Source organism: Anopheles moucheti, chromosome 3 (assembly GCF_943734755.1).
Source record: "Anopheles moucheti chromosome 3, idAnoMoucSN_F20_07, whole genome shotgun sequence".
Lineage (NCBI taxonomy): Eukaryota > Metazoa > Arthropoda > Insecta > Diptera > Culicidae > Anopheles > Anopheles moucheti.
The window spans coordinates 33722340-33735057 of record NC_069141.1 but is presented as its reverse complement, the minus strand read 5'-3'; the positions used below and the strand labels follow the sequence as shown (position 1 = coordinate 33735057).

The 12718-nt window shown below is 45.3% G+C and overlaps 1 protein-coding gene across 1 annotated transcript; it reads left to right on the top strand.

The window, feature by feature from the left end:
- The first annotated feature begins 291 nt into the window (after positions 1-291).
- LOC128303282 (arrestin domain-containing protein 3-like) lies at positions 292-12524 on the top strand. Its single transcript, XM_053040182.1, has 8 exons — positions 292-403; positions 2460-2530; positions 4314-4505; positions 7625-7720; positions 7900-7970; positions 9305-9605; positions 10704-10818; positions 12178-12524. Exons 1-8 carry the CDS (start codon positions 292-294, stop codon positions 12522-12524), a joined length of 1305 nt encoding a protein of 434 aa, XP_052896142.1.
- The last annotated feature ends 194 nt before the right edge of the window (positions 12525-12718 follow it).

Genomic DNA, 12718 nt, shown 5'->3' with positions numbered 1-12718 from the left:
TATTAACCCTTCATGGAACGCCGCGGACAAACATTATGCCGTCGGGTGGGGGAAATATTTAATCGAGTCAGCTCACCTACCAACGCGGCCATGAGCTACTTTGATTGTAATGAAATATTTAAATCATAATATACCCTGGCTCACCTTGCGACTCCGTTGACTTCTCCTTTATTTGACTATTCTTTCAGCCACAGCAACTAGAAAGCGCATTAGTTTGAAAGAATCAATTCACCGCCCAGGAAGAGTCGTCGCCGGAACGAACGGGCACCATCCTGCCGGTCCCACCACGCCATGGATTACATCAAAGAGCTCGATATTCGACTCGACAAGGAGCACTACTACGCCGGTGAAGTGCTCTCGGGGCGAGTCATAATGCACACTACGGAAAATTTCAAGCTCAAGTGTAAGTATGCGCTAAGTGCACGAACATGTCTATGGTGTGTGTCCTCATACTGTCCACCCTCACAGCCCCCTGCTTCGCGTTCCGAACACTACCGTAATAATAATGAAAGGTAGAGAGCAGCCATGAAAGCAGTAAATCCAGAGTAGCTAAAGACACTAAGTAGGTACTAAGCGCACAAAGAGCGAACGAGAGATGGGAACTGTGGATTACGGGGATATAACGCTTTCACGACCGGGTTTTACCAAAGATTTACCAAATCACCATAGGTAGTCTCTTCTTTGTAGGATGACAATACGGATAGCCACGTAACCGTATCGATCCAACCTACCTGTACCATGTTCCAGTGCTCCCATCCGGCGAAGAAAAGTATCAACCGAAAACAACTTTCCTAATTAATTGTATACACACGAAAATTTTTGACCAAGGGCCTCTATCTTATCATGCAGCAGCACAGAACACACATTGTTCGGTGCTTTTTTAAGCTGAAAATGGCACAATGTTTGCCTCACGCCCAAGAAACCCACAGCTGGAAGGCTACTGGGTCTTCACCAAAACCCCCGAAGAAAGTACACAAGTTCTCTGTTGTCTGTAATTTGGCAAATGTACAAATTTACATCCTTACATGAACCGTCCCATCTTGGGGGCGTAAGAAAACGAGGGACACAATCTCTTTCCCAACCAAAAGCTCCCGATCATTGTTGGCTTTTCGACGTAATCTACACATGTCACTGGGTTGCTGTGCCGGAGCTCAGTTATCACGCGTTTGCATTTCCCACCCGTGAGGGGGGCGCCAATTCCTAAAACTTCCTCCGGTCTTTCGTCGTTTCCAACGGATCGGAACAACAACAAGGTGACAGGGAAGTTTCCTACCCCATTGACTCACTCTTCAGAACGCAACCAGCGCATGGTATGACATTCCATGGATCTGACATGACAGAAATCCTGCCACCGGGTATACCGGTGGCGCACACATCCGTCGTAATCACATCGGAGTCATACACCTTCTGCACACACACACGCACACCGCTGATGCTGACCGGTAAGAACTGTATCCGGTTTGGGCATTTATCCCTTTCCCACACGTCCCTGTTCCCATGTGCCCAACTTAACGGAGTGCTCTCGTGTCGCCAGTCGCTTCACTTCTCCGTTGTCTGCTTGCCTGCCTGACGGACCTCATTCCTCTTAAGTAATCTTACCACTATTACCACTACTTCCATCAGTGGAATGGCTGTGGACGGAGATTACTCTCCTATCGTAGAGGTTTTCGCACGATGAACCCGCTCTGTACAGCGATGTTCAATAATGGGGCGACATCTTGTTGAACTAAGAGGTAACATCAATACCCCACAGCAAGCAGATATTTACTCAGTGTCAGTCTGGGTTCTCAGCTCGACAAAAGCTTTCGAAATAATTCGCAAAATACCATACAATTAACCTCATTGTATCATGCTGTGTTAGGAAAATATTTCAAGAAAAGCGCCCTAAAGTATGCAATTCGGTGTACAAAATCGACTTAAAAGCCGGTTATGATGTCGACCACCGTTGTTCATCACTGTTTTGCTGAGTACAAAACGTCGATGGAATTATGGCAACAAAAAATAAGAAAACAACGACATTAGACAAACGAGATCCCCCCCCCCTCCCCTAAACCCCATGCCGGGTGGAGCAAGGTAAACACGCATACACAATGCTGACGATGCTGACGACATATTTGTGTCGACCCCAAACTTTCACCGTATTTTGCACGCAACGCAACACACATACCACCATCCATCCCGACGATCAATCGGATCCAACATTCCAGCACTTCCAGCTCCGTTGACCAATCCTTCCCGTGGCCAAACGTGCGAGACTTACGGACTCCTTCCCACATCCTTCCCGATTCGGGAGAGGGTACCGACCTCGTGCTTTGTTTTATGCTTTCGCTTTGCGAAAAAGCTTACACTCTGAAGTATGGCGTAACAGGAAGGGACCACATTCTAACCTTACTTTAGTTGACTCTTCACTTCATCGTTTCTCTCTCTCACTCTCTCTTTCTTTCTTTCTTTCCCTCCAGCCATCCGGTTACTGCTCAGAGGTAAAGCGCACGTCGAGTGGAAGGTGTTCGTGTCCGGAGACAAAAGAACGGTAATTACGTCCTAAACTGTGTGTATCCTTTCCATCATCGTATCATCCATTCCCTTTGGCTTGGCTTGTACCCGTAAGCGGTTCTCCTTGCGGATATCGTCGACCTTTGAATATGCATACGGGCTTCCAAGCTTGTTGACTCCGCCGGTAGGAAAATGCTTCCAGGAGCGTGTGACAAAGCAACGGTACAAGCATAAATTAACCATGTAAAATCGCATCAGTTGTTTTGTGTGTATTTGTTTGTGTCTTCTGGTGAAAAATCCCTAAACAAGCTTTAAGAACCATACGCCAATCGCAACGCCTTTAAAGTCTAATTTGTTTCCATCAAGGCATTTATTTCAATTGAAAAAAACGGCAAAATTCAAGTGCCGTTGATTTTTACGATTCATCACGATCATTTCTCGCTCCTTCTCGAAAAACAAGCTCCATCCTTTACATTTCCACCCTTGAATGGCTTCAATGTGCCAAAGAATAGCGCCCCCCAAAACCCTTCACTTCGCTTCCCTTGCCTGCGATGAATTATTTACGCACATCATTCAAATTCCCATGGCCGTTTATTTGGAGCGCTCAAAGTCAAACGCTCAAAACCCCAAACCCTAAATCTAAACCCGTGACGTGGTAGTTTGTCTGTTTCAATCCCGATTTTCTTTTTTGGTTTGTTTGCTGTTATTTATTTATTCGACACTGCAAGAGCTGCAGTGTGTCCGGTGCTTGCCACACACACACGGTTGGGTTTTTGGTGGGGACGGGATGTAAAACCACGGGAAAATAACGTTCAACTGGCCGTTTTTCGCAATGGAAGAAACGTAATCAAATGATGCTCACTCATCGGCTAATCCTTTTCAGTTTTTTTTTCTTGTTTCGCTTTTCCTTTCCCTTTGATGGCCCCAGCTTTGTGTGCTGTCGGTCATTATAAGGCCTGGGACTGAGACTCCATGGCGGTTCACTGTTCAGCTGTCGAGATGGATTTAGTTAGTGGCGTGCTATTTTTTTGCCTTCCCACATTTTCTGTACGTTTGTCATCGAATCTCGTAACTGGCATGGAGCTTCATCTTCATTTATTTGCATACTTCGGTACAGTATCGTACACAGAATGGACAGCCCAGGCTCGGGCATCTGTTTCGAATTATTAATGGAAGTGTAATGATTAGGAGATCATTCGGCTAAAACCATACGGCTTTAAAACACACACGGAACGTCCATTTAATTATTTTCTCTTTTAAATATAGTTTAATTATAATCAGTGGAAAAACCACTAAAAAAACGGCGAGTACAGATAATCAAAAAATATGTTATAGATCATCATTAATACAATCACAAGAAAAAACCTTATCATTACCACAACTTACGTGCTTTTGAAATAGCGGTGAGAGAACAGTATTTACGATCCAGCTGCACAATATTCAGCTCATTGTCCACATTAACAGCAGCATCATTATCAGCAGCTTTTCACGAAAACTCACACACACACACACACACCGGTAACACCGTCTGTCCACCGAACAAATTTCACCGGTAATGGACATCAGCATCATCGCCCTTTTATGTCCCTTTACCCCCTTGAAATCCTCGTTCGAGTAGTAGTTTGTCGAGCGCTATGGCTATCAAAAAATCGGCCACCCCTTCCCGAAAACCGTCTCGCAAATGCGCAACAATTTCTCGTTCCACCGAGCTGCATCTGATACGGTATCGGAGCACCGGTCCCGCTCGGTTTATTGTCCCTTTATTTATATTCTCTATGTGTGTATATATCTTGCTCCCTTGCACGGCGGCCGGAATATAGGTGAAGGACGATCAGGTCTACATCGACGAGCGGGCCGTCATATGGGGCGAACGGGCGGGCGAAGGACTGGACGTGACCGTACCGGTGCTGGTGCGAGGCCAGCATCAGTTTCCGTTCCGTTTCAACATCCCCGAAACCAATCTACCGTGCAGCTTCGAGTCACGTGCCTGTTACATCCGTTATTTCGTTAAGGTAAGACGATGAAGACCGACGCCGACACTGTTCGCCCAATGTGGCGATAGTGGACGATAAACTCATTTCCCAGCGATAAATACGATACGGTGGAGCTAAAACCGTACTAAAAAGCAAAGACAATCAACAACATTTAGCCGGAGTCGGGTTATCTTTGTGTGCCATTCCGCACCGTGGCTGCACCGTGGCTGCAAGCACTGAATATGACACATCGCCATCGTCACCCCCAAACATCCACCTAGAAAGAAAGGGGGAAAGTAAATTAACATGAAAATTCACTCACTCGCGCTCAGTAAATCGCATTTCGTTTATGGCACGTGCCCGGCCCCCCCCCGGCCCGAGTGGAGCGCGCTGCTTCGCGCTGAAGAAAGTAAATGATGCCATAATAAAATCATACGGTCACACGGTTCGCAATCCCCGCAGCATACATTCTCAGGCGTTCGCACTGCCGGGACCCCAAAACAATTGAACCACATTTCATATTTTTGATTCCGAACCCGCTCCACCGGCAGCATTCGACTCGGTGATGGCTCAAAACAGACCCGGGGTTTCGAAAGCAGCCCCCCCCCCCCACAAGACCAGAACCAAGGTATGGTTGGATGGCCGAAAGTAGCGTGATAAAATATTCAGTTTTGCCCGCAAACGAGTCGAGTGGAAACGAAGCCAAGGATTAGTGACAATCCACGGGGACAGATGCCTTTCACATGATGGCCACTCTGGGTCTTGGTCCGTTTATGTGCGTGACTCTTTATTGTCCTTTTTTTTCGTTGCTTACAGTATCACTCCCAACTGGAAGTGGGATCGCTGTTGAAGGGGATTTTTATCATAAGCCGCGATTTTCTTCCCATCGTACCCATTTGCATTTGTTCCGCGTGAATGGTATGGCAAAAAAAAGAAAGCAGATACTGTTGATCGCAAAACGGTCAAATTTATTTGGGTACACGCGGGCAACAACGTGTTGATGGTTGGGTTCCTCCTATTTCAATTCTTCCTATTCAATTTCTAGCACGGAATTGATATGAAGCGTAAAATTGAACGCATGTAGTTAAGAATTATTAACCATACGCTTTTCCGGTTGATATTCGTGCATGACTCTCAATAGGAGAATCTTTAAATGGATGCTTTGCCACAATACTATTTGTATTTGTATTTGTATTTGTACTAAAAGTATACTATTTGCATGAAAACATATGCTTACTCAAGGCAGCGCGCTGTCAGTCTTCGAGCAAGACAAACAAGAGTAACATACGACAAAAACAAACCGAACATGCCACATATCGAACATACCACACAAACAAAACACAACACAAACCGTGTTTGGTTTTGTCTGACACGTCTGATTCCCACCTTGAAATTATGTATACCTTGGCAATCCGCATAGAACCTTTACAAATATAAATAAAATAGATAAAATATAGATGTCCTGCATATTTCATTAATTTGTTCGCAAAATGGTTTTATATGGATACAAAAATTGATATGAAACTTTATTTATTTTAATTCCTCGCCTCCTTTGTTTGCTTTCCACCTTTCACATTGCGTATTCCGTTCCTTGTTGCGATCCTCTCTTTAATTCTTAACCCCTTTCAATCGTTTCCTCTCCTGGCTCTTATTTTAATTTTAAGTTAGCTATAAGTTTGTTTGTTGAGCCACAAGGCAGACATTAGTTAATAAATTAAACTTAAAAAATAATTAAGGACGCTTTTGACTATCTAACAATTATTTTAGAACACCTATTATTTTGGAACGAAAACGGATAACCAATCATGTATGCCTATTCATTTGTTCAGTATTTGTTTCATATACATGATTATATGTTAAAAATATTATCTTTTACTGTAATATTATATTGCCCAACGGGTCAAATTTGTTGCTTTTATTTGTTGAATGTCACGGGCTTGAAAACAATGTGCACTTGGATGATTTTATTCTCCGGAAGTACGGCGTTTCAAGATATCATTTTTTGGCTTTTTAAATGTATAACCATCTTTTTTAATACCAAAATACTGAGAGTACCGATATCAAGAGAGTAAAAATTATTTTTTTACCTCATTCTCCGTCCACTGTGACCTGTTAAGGTAGAGTGACAGTTCGGCATGACTGTTGACAGAGCACCATTCGAACCAAGTGTCGTGTTTGTCGTGTTTGTTTCACTCTTCACAGCGCGCTGCCTTACAGAACCAAACCCACAGAACCCAGGTAATGAAATTGATCAATCAAGCAGATTAATTTTGAAAAATAGTTAAAAACACCATCAATGATCACACACATTCGATCACATGATCCATTCCGCACAACCGCCTTTGCCTTTTTGAAAAATCTCCTCGATGGAGGTGCATTCGAAATGGATAATTTGCAACTGATAATGCAACCTATTAAAACGCAACAGATTTATCAATAAATGTTTCATTCCAACGCCGTGCGCGGACGGCTGATGCATCCCGCTTGGCCATTGATTGATTGAGAAACCCATTAGATGGGCTTGCGTTGATACTCACCATGCCTTCAGGACGAAACGGTCAACAACTCTTTACCACACAGCACCGACACCGACGCTGCATCCGGGAGCTTAGGAAATCCGTTTTTCCATTAATCAATTAAATCACCATGCGAGCTGGACGCTTACGGGCGAGCTTTTCACACTCTTTCACACACACAGGCACGGGCGGCATAGACCTTTTCAGCCACCGCCACATTGGTACGAGCTTAAAGCTGATGAAATATTCATCAAATCCGGCTACCGTATCCTGCTGGGTGGGGAAGGAACACATTTCTGATACATACTGGTAAAATATGTCATCAGAATGGGTTAGGATTGATGTCGAGCGGAAATACTTTCCAGTGGCGTCCATTCTGCTGTGGGGAAGGTTTGCTTTTTTCGGTGTGCAACTAATGCTTGGGCCACCCCTTGGAGTGCGATACGGAAAGGCCCAGGAGAATATGACTGAATCGAACTGAATCGAGTGACTACCCGACCCGAGGACGGCGTAGTCCATAATCGTTTACCGATTTATGACATATATATATACCAACACCTTACGTGCTTCCTTTCTGCCTTTTCGCCATTTTCGGACTAACTGTGGCCTGCATTCGGATCCGGGTTTCTTCTACGGTGATAGGCAACGATTGATATTCCGTATGCTTCTCCACCGCAAGGCATCAAGTACTTCACCATCATCGGACCACACATAGACTGTATGGATGAGCAATATCTGGTGAGTAGGTATTATATCGAAATGGGAAAGGAGATCCCTTGCCCGCTGTACGTACAATGGTCACGGTGCCGTTGTACCGGGCCGGTTCGATTAGTTCCAAACAGAAACCAAGAAATATAGGTTAAGTCACACGGATCCGGTTCCTCCCTTTTTTTTCTCTTTCCAAACGCTCTCCAAAGAAACCGATATCGGGCCAGGACAAGAAGGTCAAGTGTTGCCTATGCTGTGCCAAAGGACCCGTTACGCTCAGGTACGTAAAAGGCTGCGAATGTTTTATTTATTCCCGCACTTGTCTTCAAGCATGGCACCGGATCCTTTCGCCGTCATAGCGCGGGAAATCGACAAAAAAAAAGAACCCGGAATTTAAGCATCTTTCAGCGGATGTTGTTCAGTCTTGAAAAGTACGCCAAAGATTCCCGTTTGTTTTTTTTTGCTTCTTCTATTATCCCTCGATGACCTTTACGGGAATGTGCACCCAGTCTGGTGAAAGTTTTGAGTTATGAGTTTCGAGTGGAAATAATCGCATTTCGGAGGCATCCTTCCATTTTGTGCAGTTCTTATGAAGCGTGGAGCGGATGATAAGAGAAGGCAAAATAATGATTGTTGTTTGCATGCTTTACGTTCGCCGTTTGTTTGCGTGTGGTAACCATGTAAGAGCATAAGAAATGCCCCAAAATGGAATGTGTTGTAGTTCTATGGACCTTTGCCGACTTTTTTGTTTTATTTGCCCTTTTGGCTTCAGCGCATGGAATGAGCACCGATTTGTAACGATAAAGTTTAATGTTCAAAACAACCAGCGCTGCAGGAGCTTTGGAATGGTTAAAGTTTTAGTGATTGATGTTGCCAATTCAGCATATTGAACAAGAACTATGAATATGACCACAAATTCAATAACGATCGGTTGGTTGTGACCCTGTTTTTAGCATAATTTAGCACTCCTGGACACTAATTTCGGTTGGGTATTGTGTTGGGGTATGCGACGCCTGCAAGTATGCAATTATTACGTTGAAGAACTTTTTAATTGTGAGAACATTAACAATGTTTATCGGCGAACCTGCAAGCTTACAAACCCGCAAAGCGTTGTTAGGACTGAAGAGGACGTTAATTGCATACTTTCAGGCGCGTAAATCACTAATTGAAGTTAGCTACTTTAACGATTAAATAATTCGTTAGCAATACCTTAATATATACAAAACCCTTCAACGAAGTGAATGAAACTGAAATAATTAGTAAAGAATTAAGACATTGATAAGAAGGTAACAATCATTAATTTCTATAGCATATTTCATGCACCTTTCCTTGCCACACTGTGCATTGGTTGGGCAGATAAATTACCTAACAGTAATTAGAACACAGCCTTTCCTTTCGATGAACTGGCACCGTCTGGTAACACACTCCACTAATGACCTGCTATCGTGCCTCTCGTGCGGGAATTATCCGATCCGATCAGCGGGCTCAATCCTCTTGGCTGAGCAGATTATTACATGATCCCTCGACTGCTTAACCGCACGAATTCAGTCGTGTACCGATTTGTGGAATTGCAGCTAAACAACCCCCACTGTTTCTTCCCCCACTGCTTTGCAGCTGTTCCCTCGACCGGACGGCATTCTGCTGCGGTGAAACACTCAAGCTGAAATCGATCATCGACAATCAGGGCGAAGAGGCAGTCAAGCTGAAGGTGCGCCTGCTGCAGTACTGCGAGTTCTTCGTCGAGCGTGGCGTGCTCGGTGTGACGAAGGAAGTCCAACACCTGGTGCTCGAGTACAAAGGTGAAACGGTGGTACCGAACGAGCGGCAGGATACCTGTGCCAACCTGCGCATCCCAACCGTACCGACCACCACGATGGGCGTCTGCCGGCTGGCACAGATCTACTACACGCTCGTGGTAAGACAGACGTGTGCTTGGACGCGTTGCATGCCGGTTACGCCTGTAGCCTAATCCTCGACACGGAACCTCTCGACTCTAATGAGCCCTTCCGCGCTTAGCCCTGCCACAAAATCCCTGCACGAGGCTGTTGCCCTCAAGTACAACATCAGCACCACACACAACTGTTTACGCCGTCCGGTTGGGAGCTGGGTGCGGTGTGGTTAAGGAGCATCCTTACCATCCAAACCCAATCTGTCACGTTCGCGTTACGGTGCACCGGAGACCGGCACGGCTGTTACTGGCTGTAGACGCATGATTGTGGTGTGGTTTTAAAATGCTTTCAGCACACTGCTGCAACACACAGAGATAATGCAATCATTGATTTTGGACAAAGGAGAGAAAGATAATGCTGACCATTAAATGGAAACTGTACCGAATGAGCTTCACTATACAATCAGACGCGTTTAACTTTTTTTTTCGATTAACGATGTAACGTAAATATGAAAGCATTACACAATTAATAGGATAATCTACAGGGTCATTCAGAAAGTTTTGCATCCTGGTCACGGCACCAAACAATTTTATTTGAGCTTTTGAAGCTTAACGTTCAATCATGTCTCGATTGCATCATTTTTGTCCCTATTAATAATTCAAACCTTTAAAAAAGGCTTTCAGAAATTAATCGTTGCTAAAATGGCGATCGTTTCAGCAGCTATCATCCCATCGGGCTGCAACAAATCCCATCTAATGGGCCCATAAATCCGTGCCGTGCTTGAATCAATTCGCGCGGAAAAACCTCCGCACACATTGTGGGACAAAACCGCAAACGGAACGTGAAACCACAGCAGTCACCACAGCTGGTGGCAGAATGTTGGGCGGAATGTTCCGCATAAATCCGATTCCAAGGCCGTGGAATTAATTAATATTGCAGGGAGGATTAAAGTGCAGGTGAAGCGTTGCCAAATCCACCTCCACCATCGAACACTAATCAATCGTCAATTGGCCAACAAACTGTACCATCCACGTACACCCCTGGTTGCATAATCTGTTCCTGCTCCGTGGCTGCTTAATCTTACAATGCAAATACATTTACCTCCTTTTGTGCTCCTCCCGCAGGCCTGCCTGGAATTCGATAAATCTGGCGACGACTTGCAAATTAACTTCCCCATCACGATCGGTACGGTACCGTTCCGAATACCGAACAGCAATCTTCAACCGCACATAGGATACGGTAAGTTTGAACGGCAGGTGTCCTGCTTGCCTCGTGGCTTTGTCGCCGTTTGTCAGTAAACCCTAAACCCGGGGACCGGGGACAGAAACGACAGAGAAAATGGTGCGTCCATGTTCCAGCGCTATTGCATTCCATCCCCTACGCAAGGACGTGCGACCGGAGCACTGTGCACTGCTGCATATAGACATACCCGCGTTCTGGTCCTCGTTCGCTCACTAACCGGAAACAGGGCGACAGCATGATGACAACCTCTGACCTTTTTCGTAAACGGTACCAGCTTATCCTTTAGCTACTCGCGGTAGGATAGAGTGACAGAGAGAGAGAGAGAGAGAGAGAGAGAGAGAAAGAGAGAAAAAAGACATAATAGTCCCTTAAACAGGAAGTTCGTATACCGTCCTGTGTGGCAGACTACAACCGCGTGCAGTAGAGAGAATGTTGATATTAAGCATTCATTACTGGATCGAAAATTAACTGAACCTGCTAGACGCGACTGAGGGGAAATTGAAATTGGCAATAAATAGGACATTGAAACAGATAGTTTCGATTTACAGTGCAGTGTGTAAATCAGAACGAACTTTTAGATAGAATAGTTGTCAAACAAATTTAGATTGCATACTTTTGGGCGTATTGCATACTTCTGCATTTTGCATACTTTCGGGCGTATTTTGCGCCTAAATTTCTGCAAACGCATTGCATCTTTTTTGCTTAGGCATTTAAATCTCAAATTAAATTACAAACAACCACGTTTAATACACGTTTCTCACCGCTTAAACACAAGGAGGCATTCGGTGCGCAGAAAACCCCGAAAAAACAACGCTAAACCTTCCAATCAAGTGCGTTATACAGCGGTACGAAATCCCTTCGCAGGGGTTTAAAGAGAATTCTGTCCCAAAAAAAAAAGAACACCCTGTCAATTCACATTCTTTCATTGACAGAGTCCCGGGTATCCGTGTAAGCGGAAGTAAAATGTTACCACTCAGCTTTTACGACGTCAACGTACGAGATTACTTAAAGCGTCACTCAAAATTCATCGGCAAAGTGTTGGGGCTTCGACCCGCAGCATACATAACAACACAAAAAATGGCTCCGGATCAGGAACAGATTCTGCACCCGGGTATGACCGATACAAGACTTTGTAGATAGTAAATCACAGGATCAGAGGCATTGGTTAGCCATGCCACCGAACCCGTTTCACTTTCGGTGCCATTTTGTCTACTGCGTCCCTTTTCGGGCTATGTGCCCTACTTGTTGTGCTTCTCCGGTCGTTTAACGACACTATTCATTCTTCGCTTTTTTCCACACAAAACAACATAAAAAAGTCCCTTCATTGTTTTTTTCTTCTTCCCATTCCCGTAACAGATGTTGCCATCGATCACGTCGAGGGTGGCACCTACATCGGGCCAGAGTTCCTGCTGGGCGAAGTGTACGATGGGTGTAATGTGAGCGACAACGAGCACCGGGACCTGGCGCCACTCTACCGGCCGGTCTATCTGACGGTTGTCCGCAGCTCGCAGCAAATATCGGCCAAAGCGGTCGAGCGCAACAACCGTCGACAATCAGCTTCAGCCGTCCTGGGCGGCGGTCCTATGCCGTCCTCATCGATGGATGGCGGTGGGGGGGCGTGCAGTAGCGGAACGAACGGTGGCGCTGTCGGTAGTAAAGGTACGGTGGAAGGAAAAAATGATCTCCAGCGGCACCGGAAGTAGATCGGGACACTACTTTTATGCACACCAACCCCAGCCAGTTTTACAACCACACCCAACGAAGCGTCGGTGGGTACGGTTTCTCCATACGAACGGAAGGTCATTTCTCGGTTTCGGTCCGAGTGTGAAAGCTAACGTCAACAAACCACCGTCCCCTCGTCAGCACTCGTCACCTTGCCACCCATAAGCTGGGAGAA